General features: G+C 54.5%; 1 protein-coding gene across 2 annotated transcripts in view; it reads right to left on the reverse strand.

Moving 5' to 3' along the window:
* Positions 1-11,683, reverse strand: part of PDE2A (phosphodiesterase 2A) — a 99,902-nt gene extending 88,219 nt beyond the window's left edge. Inside the window, exon 1 of one of the 2 annotated variants that reach the window (XM_054438931.2) lies at positions 11,397-11,683. In XM_054438931.2, coding sequence (XP_054294906.1) covers positions 11,397-11,467 — 71 coding nt within the window. In that variant the 5' untranslated portion in view covers positions 11,468-11,683. The remainder of the gene's footprint in view (positions 1-11,396) is intronic. The other variant, XM_063671217.1, reaches the window with a different exon arrangement.
* Between the last annotated feature and the right edge of the window lie 9,127 nt (positions 11,684-20,810).

A 20,810-nucleotide genomic window follows, 5' to 3' on the forward strand; every position in this document is an offset into this window, starting at 1 on the left:
TGTCCTCGGCCATCCCCAATACTGCCTCTCACCTGGGTCTAGCCCCACTACTTCACCCATCATTTGGAGCTTCCTAACCCCAAAGCTAACCATGGCCTGACCCTGCTTAAACTTTCCTCTGCTTCCCTTTGTGAGCTGGGCCTTCACTCCCTTCCTCTCCACCGCCAGGCCCTTCCTCCAGCCCAGGAGCCCTGAACCTGCCACCCTTGACTTCTTGCTGCTCACACCTTTGCTCTTACGGGGCTTTTTGCCTGGAATATCCTTCCTCTTCTCCTCCACCTGGAAAACTCTCATTTGTTCTTTAAGGCTAAGACCCAGCATCGCCTCCTCAGGAAGGGTCCTCGTCAGCGGTCCCAGCACTTACCCGGCAAAATTGATTGCCTGCATCTGGGTGTGCCTGTCTCTAATGAAGCGGAGAGCAAGGGCTTTCGGGTCCATCTCCATGGCCAGAGTGACAAGCACAGGCAGGGCACACCAGGGCACCCTCAAGGCCAGTTGAGATGAATGAGCAGGTAGCTTGAGGGGGCTCCAGGGCACACTGCGTTCTGAGAATGACATTCTTCAGCAACCCCTGTGCTGCCCAGATACAGAGCGTGGTTATCACGGCAGGAAGCAGCTCTCAGCCGGAAAGTAGATAACGCGCATATAAGTCCACTCGGGAGACCTCAGTGAATGTGACAAAGTGAGTGTTCAGGCCAGGTACAGTGGCTCACGCCTGTAATCCCAGCACTTTGGGAGGTCGAGGCGGATAGATCACCTGAGGGCAGGAGTTCGAGACCAGCCTGGCCAATATGGTGAAATCCCATCTCTACCAAAAGTACAAAAATCAGCCGGGCATGCTGGCAGCTGCCTGTGATCCCAGCTACTTGGGAGGCTGAGGCAGGAGAATCACTTGAACCCAGGAGGTGGAGGTTGCAGTGAGCCAAGATCGCACCACTGCACTCCAGCCTGGGCGACAGAGCAAGACTGTCTCAAAAACAAACAAACAAACAAAAAAACAAACAAACAAAAAAGTGAGTGTTCAGAGGCAGAGCCTGGCTTCTGACTCCAATCCTGATATCAACAGGCTGTGTGACCTTGGGCAAGTCCATGCCCTTTCTGTTCTTCAGTTTCCCATCATCTCTTTGTCCCTCCACATCCAATCTCTAACCTTTGCTGCCGGGTTGTTTGCCCCGGAGGCCGACTTCTGAGTGGCAGCTTCATCCAGGGCTCCCTTGCCCCCTGGCATCCAGATGAATTCTGCCAGTGAGGGTCAGGGTGCTGGCAGGAGAGCAAAGGGTGAGAAGCATGCAGGCTCATGGTGGGTATTCACCCCCTCACCCACCTGCCTCCTTTGACAAGCAGTGGCTGCGGCCACAGCTCCTGCAGGGCAGCCCCATCTCCAGGGCTCTGGCTCATGGAGCTGGGGCACTCTCCTTGTCCCCCTTCTGCCAACGCCTCTGGCCCCTTGGATGCCAGTCCTGAGTACCCTGACATGTCCTGCTGGTTCCCTTAAGCCTTCCCCATCTCCATACTTGCTTCACTGTCTTCAGTTAAACCATTTAAGTTTGTCATCTGTTTCCCCTCTACAAAATACGGCTAGCCCCTTGAAGGATTTTTTTTTTTTTTTGAGATGGAGTCTTGCTCTGTCCCTCAGGCTGGAGTGCAGTGGCACAATCTCGGCTCACTGCAAGCTCCGCCTCCTGGGTTCATGCCATTATCCTGCCTCAGTCTCCCAAGTAGCTGGGACTGCAGGTGCCTGCCACCACACCCAGTTAATTTTTTGTATTTTTAGTAGAGACGGGGTTTCACCGTGTTAGCCAGGATGGTCTCGATCTCCTGAGCTCGTGATCCGCCCTCCTCAGCCTCCCAAAGTACTGGGATTACAAGCGTGAGCCAACGCGCCCGGCCTCCCTTGAAGGATTATTTAAGGAGGCGATTTGTTTAATCGCCTCCTTAAAAAATCATTTTTAAAACATAAAGGTCACTCTGTAAACATTAGTTCTCTCCATCTGGACCCCAGATCCCACCCCACTGAGAGGTTTTGTTTGTTTGTTTGTTTGAGACAGAGTTTTGCTCTTGTTGCCTAGGCTGGAGTGCAATCACAATCTAGGCTCACTGCAACCTCTGCCTCCTGGGTTCAAGCGATTCTCCTGCCTCAGCCCCCCGAGTAGCTGGGATTACAGGCATCCACCACCACGCCCAGCTAATTCTGTATTTTTAGTAAAGACAAGAGTTTCTCCATGTTGGCCAGGCTGGTCTTGAACTCCCGACCTCAGGTGATCCACCCGCCTCGGCCTCCCAAAGTGCTTGGATTACAGGCATGAGCCACTACGCCTGGCCCACTGAGAGTTTTAAGACAACTCCGAATTACCTGACCTGGGAAGGAGGTGGTACCCAACTGCTGCTTCTCTCCTTTCCTACCCCAATTCCTGCCCAGACCCCAACCCCAGGAAGCCTCTCCTCTGCCCCAACCAGAGTCCATGTTTGAGCCCCACAACCATGGGCCTCCCACCCTAGAGCCCCACATGATTCAGGATATGCCTCCCTGCTCCTTCCTGCGGGTGCCGCCTCGGACTTGCCCAGTCCTCCCCATCCACTCCCACTCCACCCCAGAGTGTCCTCCCATCCAGCCCCTGCCTCCAGCCCCAAACCTCCAGGAAGACAAATTTCCCTTCAGTTCTCCAAGGAATGGGATCTCTCTGCTTCCACGTGCGCAGTCTAATCTAGCACCTTCCACTGCCCAGGACACCAGGAGAACTCTGTGGACTCAATCCTCCCAAGGCCCAAGAGAGCTGAGGCACCTTCTTCTCTGGCCCCCAATGGCAGCTACAGCTTGAAGGGACTCAAGATAATCTGCAACCAACTTCCTCGCTCGGGTAGGTACCTCGTATACAGCCTTGCTAACCAGGCTGTCCAGCCCCTGCTCATGCCTCCCCACTATGGGCAGGAAGCTCATTCCTCTCTCCCAAGCAGCCCTTTCCCTAAGGGACTGCCCTGCCACCCTCACATTGAGCCCAGCTGGGCCTCCAGGACTGCCCCAAACCCCAGCACTGTCTCAGTACTAAGAGCTCAAAGAGGGATAACGGAAAGCCTTGAATGTTAGAACGGTGAAAACCTAAAAAACAAAAAAACACGACAAAAAAGCAACTACTGCAAAGAAGAAATTGAGGCTTCCAGAGGAAGCCCCTCTCCTGGCCTCACTTCACCACTGGGCTCCTCTCCATGGAGTCTCCACGCTCCGTGGAACAGTCGACTTCACACGTCCCCGGGAGGAATCTCACAGCATGCAGAAGCTCTGGTAAAAACTTCAAAGGCAGCCTCTGAGGCCCAGGAGGCCTGGAAATGGCCAGGTGCAGGAGGTGGCTTCACACCACAGACTTGGCTCTCCTCTGAGCTCCCTGCCTGCTCTAGGGGCTGGAGGGAGGGCAGCCTTCCAGGTCAGACACTCCCCTCTGCTCCAAGCCCTATCATCTCATCCTGGGTTCTGCTGGGTGACCTTGGGTTAATCACTGCACCTCTCTGAACTTCAGTAGGTGCATCAGTACAGGAGGACCGTGCTGGGAGTCCCTGAAACTCTTTACGTGTGACCATTAAGAGTTCCTGGGGAGAATGGAACCTAGACACTTCCCAGCCATGTCCAGCTGCTCAGTCCGATAGACTAGACCCCTGGCTGGCCCAACCTGAGACTGAACACAAAGCCTGACTCTGGCCCAGAGTCCCCTGAAGGGAGCCCAGCCCTTCAAGGGTCTCTACCTACAGGAAAGCGGGACCCAGGAGAAAAAGTGTTGAATAGCCAGACATTAGGCGTGGTCTTAACGGTTAGCACAGCAGGTGTCTGGGCCTTCACACACACACATCCCCTCATCCCTGTGCTCACATTCAGACACAGGCATCTGTATACACAGGGAACACACATATGGTTTCACTAGAACATATGTATATATATGGCACCCTACACACATGTACACACACACAAGCCACACTCACATGCATATAACTGTTTACCAAAATCAGACATAAAGATGGACAGTCACGGCCGGGTGCAGTGGCTCATGCCTGTAATCCCTGTACTTTGGGAGGCCGCGGTGGGTGAATCATTTGAGGTCAGGAGTTCGAGACCAGCCTGGCCAACATGGTGAAACCCCATCTTTACTAAAAATACAAAAATTATGCAGGTGTGGTGGTGCACACCTGTAGTCCCAGCTACTCGGGAGGCTGAGGCAGGAGAATCGCTTGAGCCTGGGAGGCAGAGGTTGCAGTGAGCCGAGATCACACCACTGCACTCCAGTCTGGGTGAGAGTGTGAGACCCTGTCTCAAAACTAAACTAAACAAAAAAAGGACACTCACATGCTCACACATATGAGTAAGTTCACACTTTTATACGAACACTGACCCACACATTCTCACCCTGTCAGATCAGCATACACACATGCACAACTGGAAGCTCACATTCAGGTACACATACACACACTGAGACACAGACACGAATAAACCAAGCAATATCCCCAACACCTCAGTATCAAGCAAGTCATGACCCAGAAGAAACCCAGACCCCAACTGCAATGTCATTCTAGATGCATTTCCAAATCTTAGCCTGTCCCAGAACCAAGAGGAGAAAATTTCCTCTGGCTTAACTCAGTATGTCTGTCCCTTCTGGTTGGGGCCCAACCTCTCCTCAGCCTTCATTCCTCCCAATGCCATATCAGCAGGGACCTCACGTCCTGGGCTCAATGGAGGTGGAGAACAATGGGCTATCCTTCTCTCCACCCTTCATCTCTGCCACTTGTCCAACACTTCTACTGGCCCTTCAAACATAAGGAAGATTCAGGCTGGAATGGACTGTATGTGACAGCACCCCCTTCTGGAAACATGTGATATTATAGCACAGCTCTATGGTATAAAAGTCATCACTCCTCAGCCTGAGGCAGAGAGGAGTAGGAGAGAAAGAGTAAGATGGGCTGGGTGCAGTGGCTCACACCTGTAATCCCAGCACTTTGGGCGGCCAAGGCAGGAGGATAGCTTCAGCCCAGGAATTCGAGGCTGCAGTGAGCTATTATGGCACCACTGTACTCCAGCCAGCAAGACACTGTCTCTATTTAAAAAAAAAAAAAAAAAAAAAAAGGCTGGGGGAAGAAGATGAAGGAGAGGAGAAGGAAAAAACTGAGAAGAAGCATGGAGGAGAGAGAGCAGCAAAGTGCTGGGTGCACCAAGGATGGGATTTAGAAGCCTCAGTCTGACTTTGGTTTCTCCAGTTCAATCCATTCAGCCTAGGCTGCAAGATCAATTCTCTCAAAGCTCAGCTCTAATCAGAAAACCCTTGGGTGGATCCTGGTGGGCCACAACACAAAGTCCAAACTCTCAGCCTGGAATCAGCAGCTCTCTGCTCAGCTGCTCCTCTGCTGAGATGTCTCACATCCAACTTTAGTTGTCCACATCTTGCCTGTCTGCCATCTGGAACAGTAATGTATGGAAAGAGCAGGAGCTCTGGAAGCAGACAGACTTGTGCCCCAGGTCTGGCTCCACCGTCACTGGCTGAATACCTGTGGGCAAGCAATTTCCTCTCCTGGATCCTCCATTTCTTCATCCAGAAAACAGCAGTCTCTTGGGTTTGTGGTGAGGATTAAATGAGATCACAGATGTGGAAACAGTGCTCAGGAAGCTGTAAACTTCTGCGTGAACATGTGAGAAGTTGTAATTATGGCTTAATACTTTTATCCCTGCTCCTACCTGCACCCCCCAACACATAGCAAGCCAGGGGGTCCCTGAGGGAAGAGGTCGATGCTGCTTCACCTTTGGGCCCCACACAGCCCAGCACCCACCAGGGCCGGCCGTCGGCCAGCCTTGGCAGCAGGGTGAGGATTTGGATCAAAAGAGGCAGTATAAACTATGCTTACTGCAAATTCACAACAGACTACAGCTCCCAGAATGGCTCACAGACTGCATGGGCGTGGCCACAGACTTAACCCCTTGTTCACCAAGCCCTTTTTTCCATTGTATTACCTGGGGATTGGCCTCAGACCAGTCGGAACAACTTAATGAGGTGGCCACACTTCTCTGAGAAACCTCGGTCCCTCCCACAGAGCTTTGTGCTTCTCACCATAGCCACAACTACAGCTCTGTTTCAGGCCTCCTGGTCCCTCCCACACGATGACAGCCCTGGGCTCCTAGCTCTGGTCTCTCCCTCTCCAGGCCCCACTAAATCTTTCTGAAAGTGTGGCTGATCGTGGGTGGTTCATAATGACAGTAGCTAACCTTTGTGAGCACCTGCTGCATGCCAGGGGCTAAGCTCTGCACTTCCAGATTCTTCACAATCATCCTGCCAAGAAAGGATAATTATCTCCACCCCACTAGTCACACAAGGTTCAGAGAAGTTAAGTAACTTGCCCAAGACCACACAGCTACAGAGTAACAGTACATCTTTCAGTATGCTGAAATTTGAGCATAAGCCTGTCTGCCACCTTCTCTGCTATATCTTCAAAGCCTCCTCTGCGCCCAAGGCAACCATCCAAAGAATGAAAGCCCAGAAATCCAGGGTCCACACATCTCAGCAACTACACTGTTGGGAAGTCCTCCTAGATATTTGACTCAAATCTGTTCTGCTGCACCAAGCCCCAGTTGCCTCCTGTTTTTCGGGATGGCGGGGGGCAGTGAGAAGGGTGACTTCAGGGACTTCAAGAAGTGGGTCACGTCACTGGGGACCTGGCCTTTCCCAGGGAGCAAGCAGCTGAACAATAGGAGATAAATGTGTGAAAACATTCCTGTTACTAAATATATCGACTTCCCAGGAGGATGAGAGTGCTGACAGGGAGCCCATGGCCCCCAACCTAGAGGCCACAATCTTGTGGCTCAGAAAAGCTGGGGCACTCCAAGGAGCAGACAAGGCTGTTCCGGCTGTCCTGGAGGCTGGTGCAGAGGGGGTAGGAGGCCGGCATAATAAGGGGTGATGGCTCATTTCTTCCAACCAAAGCTGCCAAGCCCTAGCCAGCTGATTTGCATATTGCTTTGCATTTGTTTGCACGCCACTTTCTGGAAGGGGCCCACATTCTTCAGCCACTACTTCTCTCTCATTTCCAGGGTCTCTTTTGTTCACTGAACACCCCTTTCTCAAGCAAAGCTGGGCCCCTCAGCAGGCCCTGGTCAGGAGCACCAGGAGAGACAAAGAAGTTGCAGACTTACAATAATGCCTACACATCAAGCCTGTTGGAGACACCTTCATGGAAGAAAGTGCTTCCTACAGTCTGGGCTCAATTCCCCACTCCTCTCCTGCTCCACCACTGCCCAGGGCTTCCCCCGAGCCTGGCACTTCATGCCTAGGCCACTCTGAACTCCTATAGTGCTGAGTAAACAAAATCCTGCTTGCCCTTACCTCAAGGCCTTTGCACATGCTGTTCCGTCTTCCTAGTGCTGTCCCTCAACTCAGCCTGAAGTGCCTCTTCCTTATAAGGCCAGCCCCAATGGCCCCTCCTCCTAAATACCTTCCTGTGACACTGGCACAGGTAGGACAGACTCGGAGCTTCCATCCACGTGGTCACTGGCTCTGTCCATCTGCCCCCAGGGGTGTCATGTTTGGTAGGGCCAGTGAACGGCTGCTGAATGAATGAATGATGAGTCCTGATCCCCCTCCCCTGTCTCTCTCAGCTCCCCATCCCCAGTTCCCTCTCCCTGGATGACTTCACTCACTCACCTATGGGAGTCAGAGGCTGACAGTGCCTCTGCCTCCAATTCCCCCTCTTGTCCTCTGAGACCTTCCCTTTCACACGCACAGCCCACTCTCATGAAGCCAAGAGACTCACAGCCCTTATGCATTGGTAGGAAGTTCTTCCTGCTGTCTGTCCTCACTCCCTTATTTGGCCATGCCTGCTTCTTTATCATTATTTTTGGAGAGGAGTCAGGGCCTGCACCCATCTCAGATTTTTGTTAATAAAGGCTGCACATTTCTCCCACTCTCTGCCTAGATGTGTTCTTGCCACTCCTGGATCATTGTGCCCCAGCCTGGCCCTACTTCAGGGGACAGTGACACAGGACAGAGAAAGGACATAAGGCCAGGCTGGGTAGCCTGGAGTTGCTGGGCCCTGCAGAGAAGACCCAGGACAGATTTAACCACCACGAGGGAAGTTATGCCCAGGAGGGAAAAGATGAACATCTTGTGTCCAGGGGTATGCAAACAGCAGGCTGGATAGAACTGCAGGGAAAGTTGTAGAGAGTACTAAAACAACTGCTAGAAAATGACCCAAATGCCCTTACTGTCTTCTCCCACCCGGAGGCTGCACTGAGTCAGGTGCCTAGCCCTGTGCCCTTCCTACCCACCTTCACAAACTGTTCCCTCTGCTCTTCCCTACCTGGGCGATTCCTACCCATCCTTCAAGGTCCGGCTCAAACATCTCTTCCTCTGAAGCCCGGGCTTGCTGTGGGCCCCCCACCTCCTACACAGCACTGCTCACCCTGTGGGGTTGCAGATTTCCATTTCTTTCTCCTTCATCAGACTGGGCACTCCCTGAGAACAGGGACTCAGTCAGTGTCTGCTCTGTGTCCCCAGTGACAAGCCAAGTGGGCACCAAGCAGCTACTGAGGAGTTCCTGTTGAGTGGTTGAATGAATGAATGCAGCAATGGAATCATGCTGAGTCGGGAGATTTCATAGGCCGAAGCAGTAGAAGCCTGGGGAGCGCAGGCCTGGCCTGACAGCAGCATGGCTGAGAGTGAGACTCCCAGTCCATTAAGACCAAGGGGTAGAGAACTGCTGGGAGCTCTTCCCCCCCCCGCCCCCACCCCCCACCATTTGGCTAGATCCCAGCCAAGCCATCAGCAGTCCCTGGGGACAGGAGGCTGGAGTGGGAAGCAGGAAGAGTGGCAGGAGCTGCTTGGTGGGCAGGGGGAATGACTGCGGGGGGCGGGGGTGCAGGGAGCATAAAGACAATTAACCCTCACTGAGCTGACCAAGCTCAGCAACCAAGAGGTTCTGGGCAGGGCCTGAAGGAGAATGATATTGAGGGTCAGGTCTGATGAAGAGGCTGAGCCCCAGCCTTGCAGCCAAAGGATGGTGATGAAGCCATAGTCTCAGTTTCCCTGTCTGGCAAGAGATGGCTCCATGATCTCTGACCCTCTGCATCCTAGCTAGAAACACTACAAAGATCTCTCACACTACCTCAGCCCGCCCACACCCAGCTTTCCTGAGCCTTCCATGAGCCTTTTCCCTCATGAGATCCTGACTTACTGAGATGTCTGTGCTACACCCCCAACCCCAGTCCAAGCCTGAGCCACCTAGACACTCCCTTCCCTATCCTCATCTATCCAGCCTTTCCCAAGTTCTCAAAAAGCCCCAGAACTCACTGACCCCTGTATTGGATTGGCCTCCACTCTAGCCTCCTGGCCCCACCTCTCTCTTCCAGTTCAACCCAGACAATGCCACCAAGGCAGGTTTCTTTCTTTTTTTTCTTTTTTTTTTTTTTCTTTTTTTTTGAGACAGAGTTTCACTCTGTCACCCCCAGGCTAAAGTGCAGTAAGGCAATCTCAGCTCACTGCAACCTCCACCTCCCAAAGTTCAAGTGATTCTCATATTCTAATGCCCCAACCTTCTAAGTAGCTGGGACTACAGGCATGTACCACCACACCCAGCTAATTTTATTGTATTTCTAGTAGAGACAGGGTTTCACCATGTTGGGCAGGCTCGTCTCAAACTCCTGGCCTCAAGTGATCCACCTGCTTCTGCCTCCCAAAGTGATGGGATTACAGGCATGAGCCACCATGCCCGGCCCAGGGCAGGTTTGTAGAACCCAAATCTGATCATGTCTCTCCCCTATATAAAACCTTCCTGGGCTCCCCAGGGCTCTCTGGATAAAGCCTAAGAGTCCTGGATCTCAAAGTTCTACAGAATGTGGGTCCTGCCTGCCCCTGACTATATACAGTGTCTTCGCTGCTCCAGGACATGCCCAGCCCAGCCCAGGGCCTTTGCTTATGCGGTTCCCACCCCACCCCCACCTGTTAGCATGACGTTGATCTCTACTGCTTAATTATTCTCAAGCTATTTTATGTCTATGAAGCTTAGGAAGCCCCAGAGGGCAGAGTCATTATTGCCTATTTCTTTTCTGCATCTCTCCCACAGGGTGTAGAATGAATTGTCCTGAGTTCAAAGAGGTGGTCATACATTCAGCCCCTCCCTGCCCTGCATCAGTGGGCCATGGTGTCCCAGCTGTATCCTCAATTGCCAGGGGAAGGAAACAGCCACCCACACACACTCAGATGAATACACACATATAGATACACACACACACCAGCCACAGAAGCACCGATATACACACTAGCACCATGATCACACACCCACACCAGAATACTTATACGCACACAGCCACATCCACCTCCACACACAGCAATGCTATTATTCACACACTAACAAATACACACACATGAATGTACATGGAACAGATAAAAAACGCACACTGATTCACTCTATTTTGCAGACACAACACACATAATATACAAACTCAACCTAACAGACACACCTACATACATAGGCAGACCAACCTGTACTCACACTCAGACACATGCAAATAAACTCTCAGTCACACAGGGATGATCACAAACTCTGACAGGCTGCTTTGCATCCAACCACCAAGGACCCTAGAGCTCTACAGGCCCCTCTACACCCAACATGTCCCTTACACTCCACATGTGTATATACACACACACACACACACACATCCCCTGCCTGCCACCTCGGCAGCCCTTAGTAGAGGGATGTCTCCACAGAGACTCCCACTCACTTGCACATGCACCCCCCTGCATGTGGACACACATGAGGCTGGCACCATATTCCATCTGGCTCCGTAGAACCCTATCCTGGGACAGACGCTTTGGGGTAAAGTTTCATAAAGTGGTGTCCCTGAACCCCAATTCCCAATTCCATGGAAGGTGGTTACCTCTAACCCTCTCTTGCTCCAGGGTCACTCTTATTCGTATTTTCTCCATCTTTCCCCCTCCCCACCTCCTTTACACACACATAGCCTTGGTGGGCCAAGACACTCTCCCTCTCCAGGGTCCTGAACCAGTCTATTGCAGCCCCGAGAGCTCCTCCCAACTCCTTGGCAGACCTCCCCCTCCCCACATACACCCTCAGCCCTTGAAGAAGCAGTTCAGGTCCATTATCAGCCCCTCCTCCAACCAGCAGCCCCTTCCATGGGACCCCAGCCTCATCACCTACTAGGCTGACGTTAGGCACCCTCATTCTGCTCAGAGGTAACCTGCCCCCACCCCAGGCTGCAGTCTGGCAACGCGGGGAGGAGGGGTGCCCAGGAGCAGGATCGATCCTTCCACGTGGCTCAGCTCCATGCCAACCCCAGCTCCTTGGAGGGACTCCCAGGACCCTGTCTGTGGCACCTCTCACAGCCGCTCACCACCCCAGCCCCTCACTATACTCACGGCTCAGCCGGTCGTGCTGCCGGGTACTGCTGGCTCCTGCAGAGGATGGAGTGGCCGCATGCCTGCCCCATCACTCCTCATCGTCCGCCTCCCCAGCCAGACTAAGGTGGCACCTCGCCCTGTCCCCGCTGCCTGGAGTTCCAGGCAGAGCACCCCCAGCAGGCACAGGGACCAAGAGCAGTGGGCTGCCCCCCACTCAGCCTGGACCCAACACCCCAATCCAGCTCTGCTGCCCCGCTGCTCCCGCCTCTCCCGCTGCCACTGCCTCTGCTGCTCGGCTGGCTCTGGGAGGAGGTTGGAGCAGGTCTGATAATGCAGAAGGGGGAGGGAGGAGGGAGGAGGAACAGAGAGAGGCCCAGACAGAGAGGGAGAGAGGGAGGGGTAGAGAGCGAGTCTGACTGGGAGAGAGGAAAAAAGACTCACACACAGAGAGACTGAGAGATAAACAGAGACAGGAAGGGGGACAGTAACACATGAAGAGGGAGAGGAGAGAGGGATCAGAGCCTTAGAGAGATCAAGATGGAAGTACAAAGAGATCAGAGAGGCATAGGGAAACACACACACACAGAGGAACAAAGGCAGAAAAGGAAAAAAAATCAGAGGCAGAAATAGAAAGAGAGCGGGGTAGGGGGAAAGGGGAGTGGCTGACAGAGGAGAGAGGGGAGAGGACGAGGGATTACAATCCTCATGGGCTAGGATGTGGCTGGGGACTTGAGGGGCAGCAGACCCAGACCCTCTGCTGCCCCATCGCAGAAGCCTTCGGGATGAGGGGACACGCTTGTGCCCTCCTCAAGTCTGAGAGATCAGGCCTCCATGCACATCTAGCTGCCCTCTCCTCTGGGCTCCCTCACCCGGTGTGTATCATCTCCTAGGGTGCATCCTAGCCTGGAGCTGGGTCCATGGAAGACTTAGGGGGCTTTACTGATGGCCTTTGGACTCAGAGCCTTGTCACAGGGCCCACCTCTTGGTGGCTTGGTTTAGCTAGGACTTGGAGCTGATGCGTGAGCATGGACTTCTACCAGGATCTGTGGAGACCTAGGCCACAGCCTGCCCCACATGGCCTTCACTGCCCACAGACTACAGGCATGGGGGAAGGCCTGTTGCACCCCCACCCTGCTTCCAAAGAGGACTCCCTAGGATAAAGCTATAACCTAGTGAAACAGAGGCATTTTAGGCCTTAGGACAGATAGAGAGTTGTCACAGCAGAGCTACTATTGTATGCAGGAGAAACAGCTCCACACCTTGAGGCAGGAAATGGGGATTTGGATCCTGGTTTCACCATTAACTTACTTATTCATTGGCCTACCAGTGGCTGAGCCCGTGGCTCACACTATCCCTTGTCTCAGAGAAGCACTCGGGCTGGGGAGTGGGGAGGCGAGACTTGCAGGCTGTGACAGAAAGAAGCACAGGGTCTGTGAAGCCCAGAGGGACCCCTGACCTAGTTTGGGGGGGGCAGTTAGCAAGCATTTCTGGAAGAGAGGGTCCAAGCTGGGTATTTAAAGGCAGAAGAGGGTATATTCCAGGGTAGAGGAGCTACAGCAAACCCTCCACAGCAACCCCATCTCTCTGAGCTGTGGGGAGAATACCTCCCCGCCACACAACAGGCTTCAAGCAGAGAAGTCCCTGAGGCTGAATAGAAACCTGACCCATGCTGAAGAACATGGGGGTGCACAGTGGATGGGGCAAGGTCAGAAATGACTGAGCTTGTGTAGACAGCCTGCCCAGGCTGGGTGCTGCAGAAAGCAGTTGTCTTGTGGTCTGGGAAGTGTCAGGAAAGAAAATGTGAGGAGTCTTTGCTTCCCACTGTGGCCCCAGAAGGCATTATAGAATTTTAGATCTCTGAACTCTGGGCAAACCATTTTCTCAAAGGGAATGAGGCCCAGGGTGGTTGTAAAGCAGCTGAGCCAGCCCAGAACTCGTGTCTTGCTTCTCCACCTCACCTATCACTGGGGCCTCGCTGCTCCATTCCTGACAGCTAGGAAGGCATTCTCTGGGCTCAGGAAGCTGCAGCCCTGGACCATGGCCAGTCCTGCTCCCTCACAGCTCCCCTTCATGTCCTGGGAACCTGCTCACTCGCCGGAGGAACCTGGCAGCAAGAAGCTGAGTCAGAAGAGTTCAAAGGGGGGTGTCTCCTGGGCGTGCGTGGGTGCAGGTGTGAGGAGGTCTCACCTGGCCCTCAGCCTCCTTTCTGTCCTCCCACTTCAGAAACAATGGTGGTGGCCTCATCTTCAGAAATCTCCTGGGAATACACTCAAGCAAGCAGGTGGAAGGGAAGGTCTCCTCCCCATCCCACTGCCACACCAGACTCCACAGCCACCCAGAAGTAGAGAGTCCGCAGGAACAAACTGCAAGATTCAGGACTCAGAAGGGCTAATGGGCACTCAGGACTTAGAGCCCGGCAGGTGGAATTCAAATCCCACCTCTGCCACGTGCCTAGGCAAGGTATTTCACCTTCCTGAACCTCAATTTAGTTTCCTTATCTGAAATATGGGGTCACGAATTCCAAGCTCAAAAGGTTGTGAGGTTTTGGGAATGTCTGAAAAGTTCCCAGTAAATAGTTGCCCCTCTCCTCCCATCTCATTTCCTAAAGTCGTCAGGAGAGTAATAGCCCCAAATGCTGGGACAGGGGCTCCTGCAGGCCAGTGCCGGGATGGGGGAGGTGCATAAAGGGGAGAGAGCTGGAGAAAATCCAAGGCTGTTTTTCCCTCCTCCACCAACTGCCTGCCTGCAAGACCGCTCCCAGCCGGAGCCAAAGGCCCGAGTGCTCGGACTGCGCGCCCCCGCCCCCGCCGCAGGCCCCGCCCCGGCCAAAGGCCGCTCTCCAGGGTGCTGAACCATGCGAGCCGTGTTCACAGGCCCGGCCCCCCCCGCCGCCCTGCCGGGGGTCAAGAAACACCGTTTTTTGTTAGCTGGGGAACTGGAGGTGGGATGGCAGGAAGGATGCTCCAGGGAGGCAGGGTGGCTGCCCAAAGCGATGGGAAGATGCAGTTCTGGAATCCGGCCTCCGCGCTGCCCCCATAGCCTTGAGAGGACTGCAGGCTCCACAGGCTTCAGCTACCTCTTTGCCCAAGAAGGCGGCTTCTTCTCAGCGCCCGCCCCCGCCCCGTCCTGCGCGGCTGTTTCCCTCCCACCTTCCAGACGGCCCCTCCTCTGTCTCCCTCACTGGTGCACCCTATCTTCGCCCCCTCAATATGAATGCTCCTCGCAGGACGGCGGCCCTGTCTCTCCTCATTCTCCACCCTACTCCCACGGAGCATGCAGCCTTCTCCCAGCATACCAACAACTCCGGGTGTCCCCTGCTGCCCATCCCTCTCCCTGGAGCTCCAGGTGTCCAGGCTGCCTTTTGGACATCTCCTCTGGGAACAACCCGTAGGTCCCTCATACTCAAATATTGAACATCCGATACACCTTTTGTCACTATTAAAGGCATCAGCAAACCTCTTAGTTTTTTGTTTTTTTGGGTTTTTGTTTTGTTTTTGAGACGGAGTCTTGCTCTGTCACCCAGGCATGGGGAAGGGGTGGAGTGGGGAGTGCAGTGGTGCGATCTGGGCTCACTGCAACCTCTGCCTCCCAGGTTCAAGCAATTCTCCTGCCTCAGCCTTCTAAGTAGCTGGGACTACAGGCACCCGCACCACGCCCGGCTAATTTTTGTATTTTTAGTAGAGATGGGGTTTCACCATATTGGCCAGGCCGGTCTTCAACTCCTGACCTCATGATCTGCCTGCCTCGGCCTCCCAAAGGCATCAGCAAACTTCCAGTCTCCGAGCTGGACACTTCAAAATCGCCTTGCCCCATCCCTCTCCTACACTTCCTGTATTGTCTGTTCCAAAGGACAGTAGATTCTCTCAGATCCAACCATTCCCTCCATCCCCATCTCCCTGCTTCCTTCCCCCTCCCCTGGTCATGCTCCAACCCTTACCCCAGGTCAACCTCTCTACTCCACCTCCTCCTTGCACCTAGAGGAGGCTTCCAAAGACATCTATCTGGTAATGGAATTCCCTCTCAAAACCTTTGCAGGGCTCCCCAGTGCCCTCAGGATCAAGGCCAAGCTCCTCAGCCTGGCATTTGAGGTTCCGTGTGATCCAGCCCTGACTGACCTCACCATCCTGTGCTCCAGGTGGGGCCAGGTCTGGTCCCTAAGCACATTCTGGTTCTCTCCTCCTCGACTTTGTACAGTGTTTCTCCTCCCAGGCCGACTTCCCCCTCCTCTTCCTTTTCTCTGCCCATCCCAAATCCTAGCCCACCATTGCTGGGCCAGTCAGCACACACCCTGCCTCCCACCCACAAGGACAGGTAGGCAGGAAGGGGCACTGGATTCTGGGCTAGAGACCCTTGGTGGCCTCTCCCTTCCCTAATGTCTCACCATCGGCTGTCACCCCCCGACCCCCTCTCAGGCTCATCTCATTTCTTCTACAGGATCCTGTTTCCTCAAAAAACAAGCCAAAGTCCTATGTACCTCGGCCCCAGTTCACAGCCTTTGGGCAGCCCCCAACAGGCCCAAGCAGGAAATGCTGATGGAGGAAAGTCAGAAAGGAGGCCGACGGGTGGTGCACAACAGAGCTCAGCTCAGGGGCACATCTGTCTTGCAGACAAGAGACCGCAGGTGTGTGGGGATGCAGGCAGTGATGCTTACTGCTCTGTGAGCATCCCCCCAACCCCAGGGCAGGCTGAGGCTACCCAGTGTGAGACAACCCTCAGCTCTCCAGAGAAAGGCTGGTAATTGGTGGAACATGGATTTCACAAAGGGTTGGCCTGAACACCCCTGAGTGACTCCCTCTGGCTGGGGGACAGGATAAGCCCACATCCGGGTCTTTGCAATGGGAGCCCAGGCATGGGGAAGGGGTGGAGTGGGGAGCTCAAGGAGCCATCCCACAGCTTCTCCCCACTCCTCTTCTGCCAGGAAGCTCCCCTCTGTGGCTCTGATGACAATGGCTGAAGGAGCACCATGTCCTTGGGTAGGGCCTGGCATGGGTCTCTGAATTCTCACACTAAGCATGGCCCCCACCACAAAGTGACAAGGCTTTTGCTGATAAAGGAATTAAAGGCCACCACAGCCCCTATAGTAGTTCCAAGGTGGAGCAGCTTCTTCAACACCTCAGGAAGGTGGCTTTGGGATTCAGGCTGGGGCATGAAGGATCCACTTCAGGTTCCAGGATATCTGTCAGAGCTCTCCGGGGAGGAAGGGGTGACCCCAGGTGAGGGCAGTGACCTCCCCATGGCTGCTAGGCAGGGGGCTGGGGGGCTGGAACAGATGGCGAGTTCAGGGAAGGGAGAGGCTGCCCAGCCCCAGCTGAGTCCAGGGCCCTCTCCTGCCTCTCTTGTCCTGTGGGTGGGGGTGGCTACATTGGTCTAGGAGGGATGGCAGAGAAAAGGGGGAGGGAAGTCAGCCTGGAACGGGGCTGGGCCAGACACTTGGAAGTGCCTTCAGCCTCAGGTTGAGATCATCTCCAGGGTTATAAATCAGGGAGAATGAGATGCTAGAGCCAGTGAATCTAATCGCTCACTGTGTAGATGGGAAAACTGAGGTCAGAGGGGTGCCCAGGTAACCCAGGAGTGAAGGGCGAGGCTCAGCCTAGGACCAAAGACGGTGGCCATTGCCCCACCGGACTACTTCCCCCTCTTCATACTCTTCCACCTCTCCTTCCTCCTCCAATTGAGCCAGCAGCCCACAAGAGAAGGCTGTGCATATAGCTTGTGACTCTGGGGAGGGCCCCCAGGATGTGGAATTCTAACAGGGATGGGTCAGGGCAGAAGTGGCCCCTGTGGCTTCATATTCTGGGGAAGGCTCTGCTCTTCTTGGGGCCTCAGCACCAGCCCCCTCACCACCACCACCCTCCAATCCAGCACACTAGGATCTTCCTTGCCAGAAGGCCCCGAACCTCCCACTCAGCCCTGAACCACCTCTTCCCCCATAACTCCCCGCACCTGAGGGGGGATGGAGGGGGTGTGACTCAGTGGGATAAAGGCAGTTGCTATATTTGAATTATTACATAAGCCAGGAGGGAGGCAGCTGCAACGTGACTCCATGAAGGTCAGGAGACAAGTTAAGGCTGGGCCCAGGAAGCAGGGGTCTCCTCTCCTCTGTCCCCAGACTCCAGCTTGACCTGGGGATTGGAAGTCGGTCTGCATTGCTGCACTGCAAGAAAGGTCTTCCCTAGGTCTAACCACACTAGGAAGGCTCTGTTCTCTATCTTCTTAGAAAAATATCCCCTGGTTTCTAGAAACCCTAAGGCCAGACCCAGGCTATGCCCCAGATCCTCCCCCTACACTCTTTCCAGTAATAAAGATGGGATTAAAAGCTTTGCCATTCTTTTAAAAGAGCGCCTGATGGAGACAGCAATACAAACCAGCCTTGGCTCGCCTGCCCCATCTGAGAAGAACCTGTGTTCCTGTCCTAGCTACTCCACTTACCAGTCATCTTCCTCCTGGGTCTTGGAATAAAATTGGATGACACATGCAAAGCCTTGGCACAGCAGGTGGTGGGCGCCCCATGATGGTTTCTCGGCACTATCACTTGCATCTTCACTCCCACTGCCAACTCTAAGGGCTGGCTGGAAATCATGGTGGGAACCGAGGTTGGACTGACCCCTCTGCCCCCAGTCCCCTTTCTGGGTGGAAGGTGGGAGACCGGAGGAGAAAACAGGTCTGAGAGCCAGGAGCTTGGACAGACTTGCTGTGTGACCCTGGGCAAGCCCCTGCCCTCTCTGGTGCCCAGCTCTGGAGCTGGTGTTTGAGAGAGGATTTCCCAAATGGGATCAGTGATTTGTGGCACTGGAAGCTGCAGTGGCAAGCAAAGTTGGCTGGGGGGGCAGGGGTGGGCTGTCCTGGGAATGGTGAGCTGGAGGCAGCCATGGTGGGCACCAGCACAAGGCCCACCTCCTTGGCACCTCCTCCTATGGACCCCACACCCCAGGAGGAGGAAGCTGTGCCCACCCGAACTGTGTTGCCATGACACTGGTCTCCATGGTGCCAGGCACACAGCCCTCCCCTAACCCAATAGGAGGGACTGAAGGTGACAGGAGCTGAGGAGATTCAGGACCTGGGGTCCCTTTCACTTGTCCCTATGCCTCCATCGGCCCTATGAGGTCAGGTCCCTATCCTGAGCCTCTCAGGAGAGCTGGGAGGAGCAGTTTCCACTTCAGAGTCAAGAGTAACAAAGAGAGGCCTCACAGTGACTTGTGTGGAGGGCAGATACACAGGAACGCAGGGAGGTGGCAGGGGGACAGGGAGGCAGGGAGAGCTGGGGAGGCAGACGGGCAGGGGGAGGAGGGCATGCTACAGTCACAAAGGGAGGAGGGCGTCCCAGGCTGACAAGTGGTGGGAGGCACCGTCCAGCCCATCTCTTTGGTCTCAGCGTTTGGAAGTGGGTGGTGGTGGGAGGACAGGGTGGAGGAGGAGGAGCAGAAGGGAGGGGGAGCAATTTTCCTAGAGAGCTCTGTGTGGGTGGGTGTTCATCCACGTGCCGTGTGTGTGTGCTCATCCACGTGCCGAGTGTGTGTGCGTGCAGCATGCACTCGCAGATCTGGAGAAGCAGGCTGAGGTGTGCAGGCATGTGTGTGCAGGCCTGAGTGTGTGTGGCATGTGTGCGCCTGTGCCACTGTGTCTCCAGGGTGATAAATACAGCAGTAGGAGCTGTAACCAGGGCAGAGAAAGTATGGAAATTTCCACAGGCTGGAAGTGGTGTAGAAGAAGGGACATGCTAGGGCTGGGCCAACCCTGGCTGACCAGGGAAACTGTCCCCGACTGCTCTTCCCTAGGTGAGTCCCTGACTAGGTGTGGTGACCTGGGCACATACACATACCCTAAGTAGGCACAGTGGGATGGGAGAGCAACCCAGAAGAGTTTCCTGAAGGAGGTGTCATAGTGGAGGAAGGGCTGGGAGGTTCAGGCCACTGCACTTATGTGAGAGATGGTCCCTAGAGCAGGGTCAGGGTCACAGAGTTGGCTAAGAGAATAGGAACTGTTCCTTGTTCTGATGGGGGACGATCCCAAGGAGCCCACTGGACTGGAATGTGGTCATATCTCAGAGGCAGGCGCAAGGGGGACAGGCCCTAGGGTGCTGTGGGACACTGTGCCCCAGCCACAGCAGGTCACTCACTGCAGGGGCACATCCCCTTGTCTTGTGCTCAGACCACTTCCTCTCCTCCACCTGTGGAGAACTGCCTCTCCTTTCAGACTCACCTCCTCCAGTCTTTCCTGATAATATCCCCTACCAGGAGGTCTCCACCTTCCTCCACACCACTCACTCATCTGCTCCCCCTTGGTGTTCAGTAAAGCTCTGCATACAGTTGGTGTTCAATAAGTGCTTGTTGAGTGCAAATATATTAGGACTAGAATATGCCATGATATCTTCTCAGACACTGCAGACAGTCAAGCGGGAAGGGGATTAGCAAGGGGCAATGCTAGGCGCTTCACACTTACTAGCTCATTTAATTGTCCAAACCACTAGGAGGTAGCTACTATTAATACCCGCAAAGTACAGATGACAACATTGAGGATCAGAGACCTAAGTAACTCAGGCAAAGTCACACAGCTTGTAAACAGGAGCACTGGCACCCACATGCGTGCTTTCCAAGACAGTGGGCCGTGGGCAGGCGGCTTGGAGGCCACCACAGCACGAGGCCAGGAAAGAAGCCCCAGCTCTTGCCCTTCCCTGTCCCACTGATTTCCTTCTCCAGAGGCCCCAGGACTCCTCAGAACTCTGCAGGGTAGGAAGGTTGTGCTGGAAGGAGGCAGGAGAGAGGCAGACATCCCACCCCACCTCCCCGCCCCTCTCCCCTCTGCCCCCTGGCCTCCCCTCCACCTGCAATGCCCTCACCATCCAGGCTCTGATGTGCCTCGGCCTTCTCTCCCAGGGCTCCCCGTATTCTCCAGGGGCTAGGCCTGGATTTGGGTTGGTCCTTGAAGCCCTGTCCTCCTCCCCCAATATTTCAGTATTTCAACCTCTACCCCAACTGCACCTGGCAAGGCCTCTGGTCTTCGAAGCTGGCTCAGGAGCACCTCCTTGTCCAGGAAGCCCCTCCCTTTCCAAGAGCTGCTCCTGGCCCCTCTGCAGGTCCAGGTCTGGGGTCTTCAACTCAACCTGGCAACCCAACTTCAAATAATATGTGAATGAGCAAACCATCCAGGGTCCCAACAGGCCCCATTTTTAGGAATCCTTGTGACAAGGACCAGCAGAGCCTCCTGCCCCTAACCCATCCAACACTGTTGTCACAGGCATATTTCATTCCGGCTGAGGCCCTGAGGCTCCTGTTGGGATGTCACCCCTACCCCCTACCAGAGGGAAAGCACTTTAAGCCATCACTAACTCATGACAGTTCAGACCCCCTGCCTCAGGCCATTTGTAAGAGGAGAAAAGGGTTAGAATCAGGAGGGGAGTCAAAGAGGGAGACCCCACCAAAGTAGGGCAGGGGA

This window comes from Pongo pygmaeus, chromosome 9, assembly GCF_028885625.2.
Source record: "Pongo pygmaeus isolate AG05252 chromosome 9, NHGRI_mPonPyg2-v2.0_pri, whole genome shotgun sequence".
NCBI classification, from domain to species: domain Eukaryota; kingdom Metazoa; phylum Chordata; class Mammalia; order Primates; family Hominidae; genus Pongo; species Pongo pygmaeus.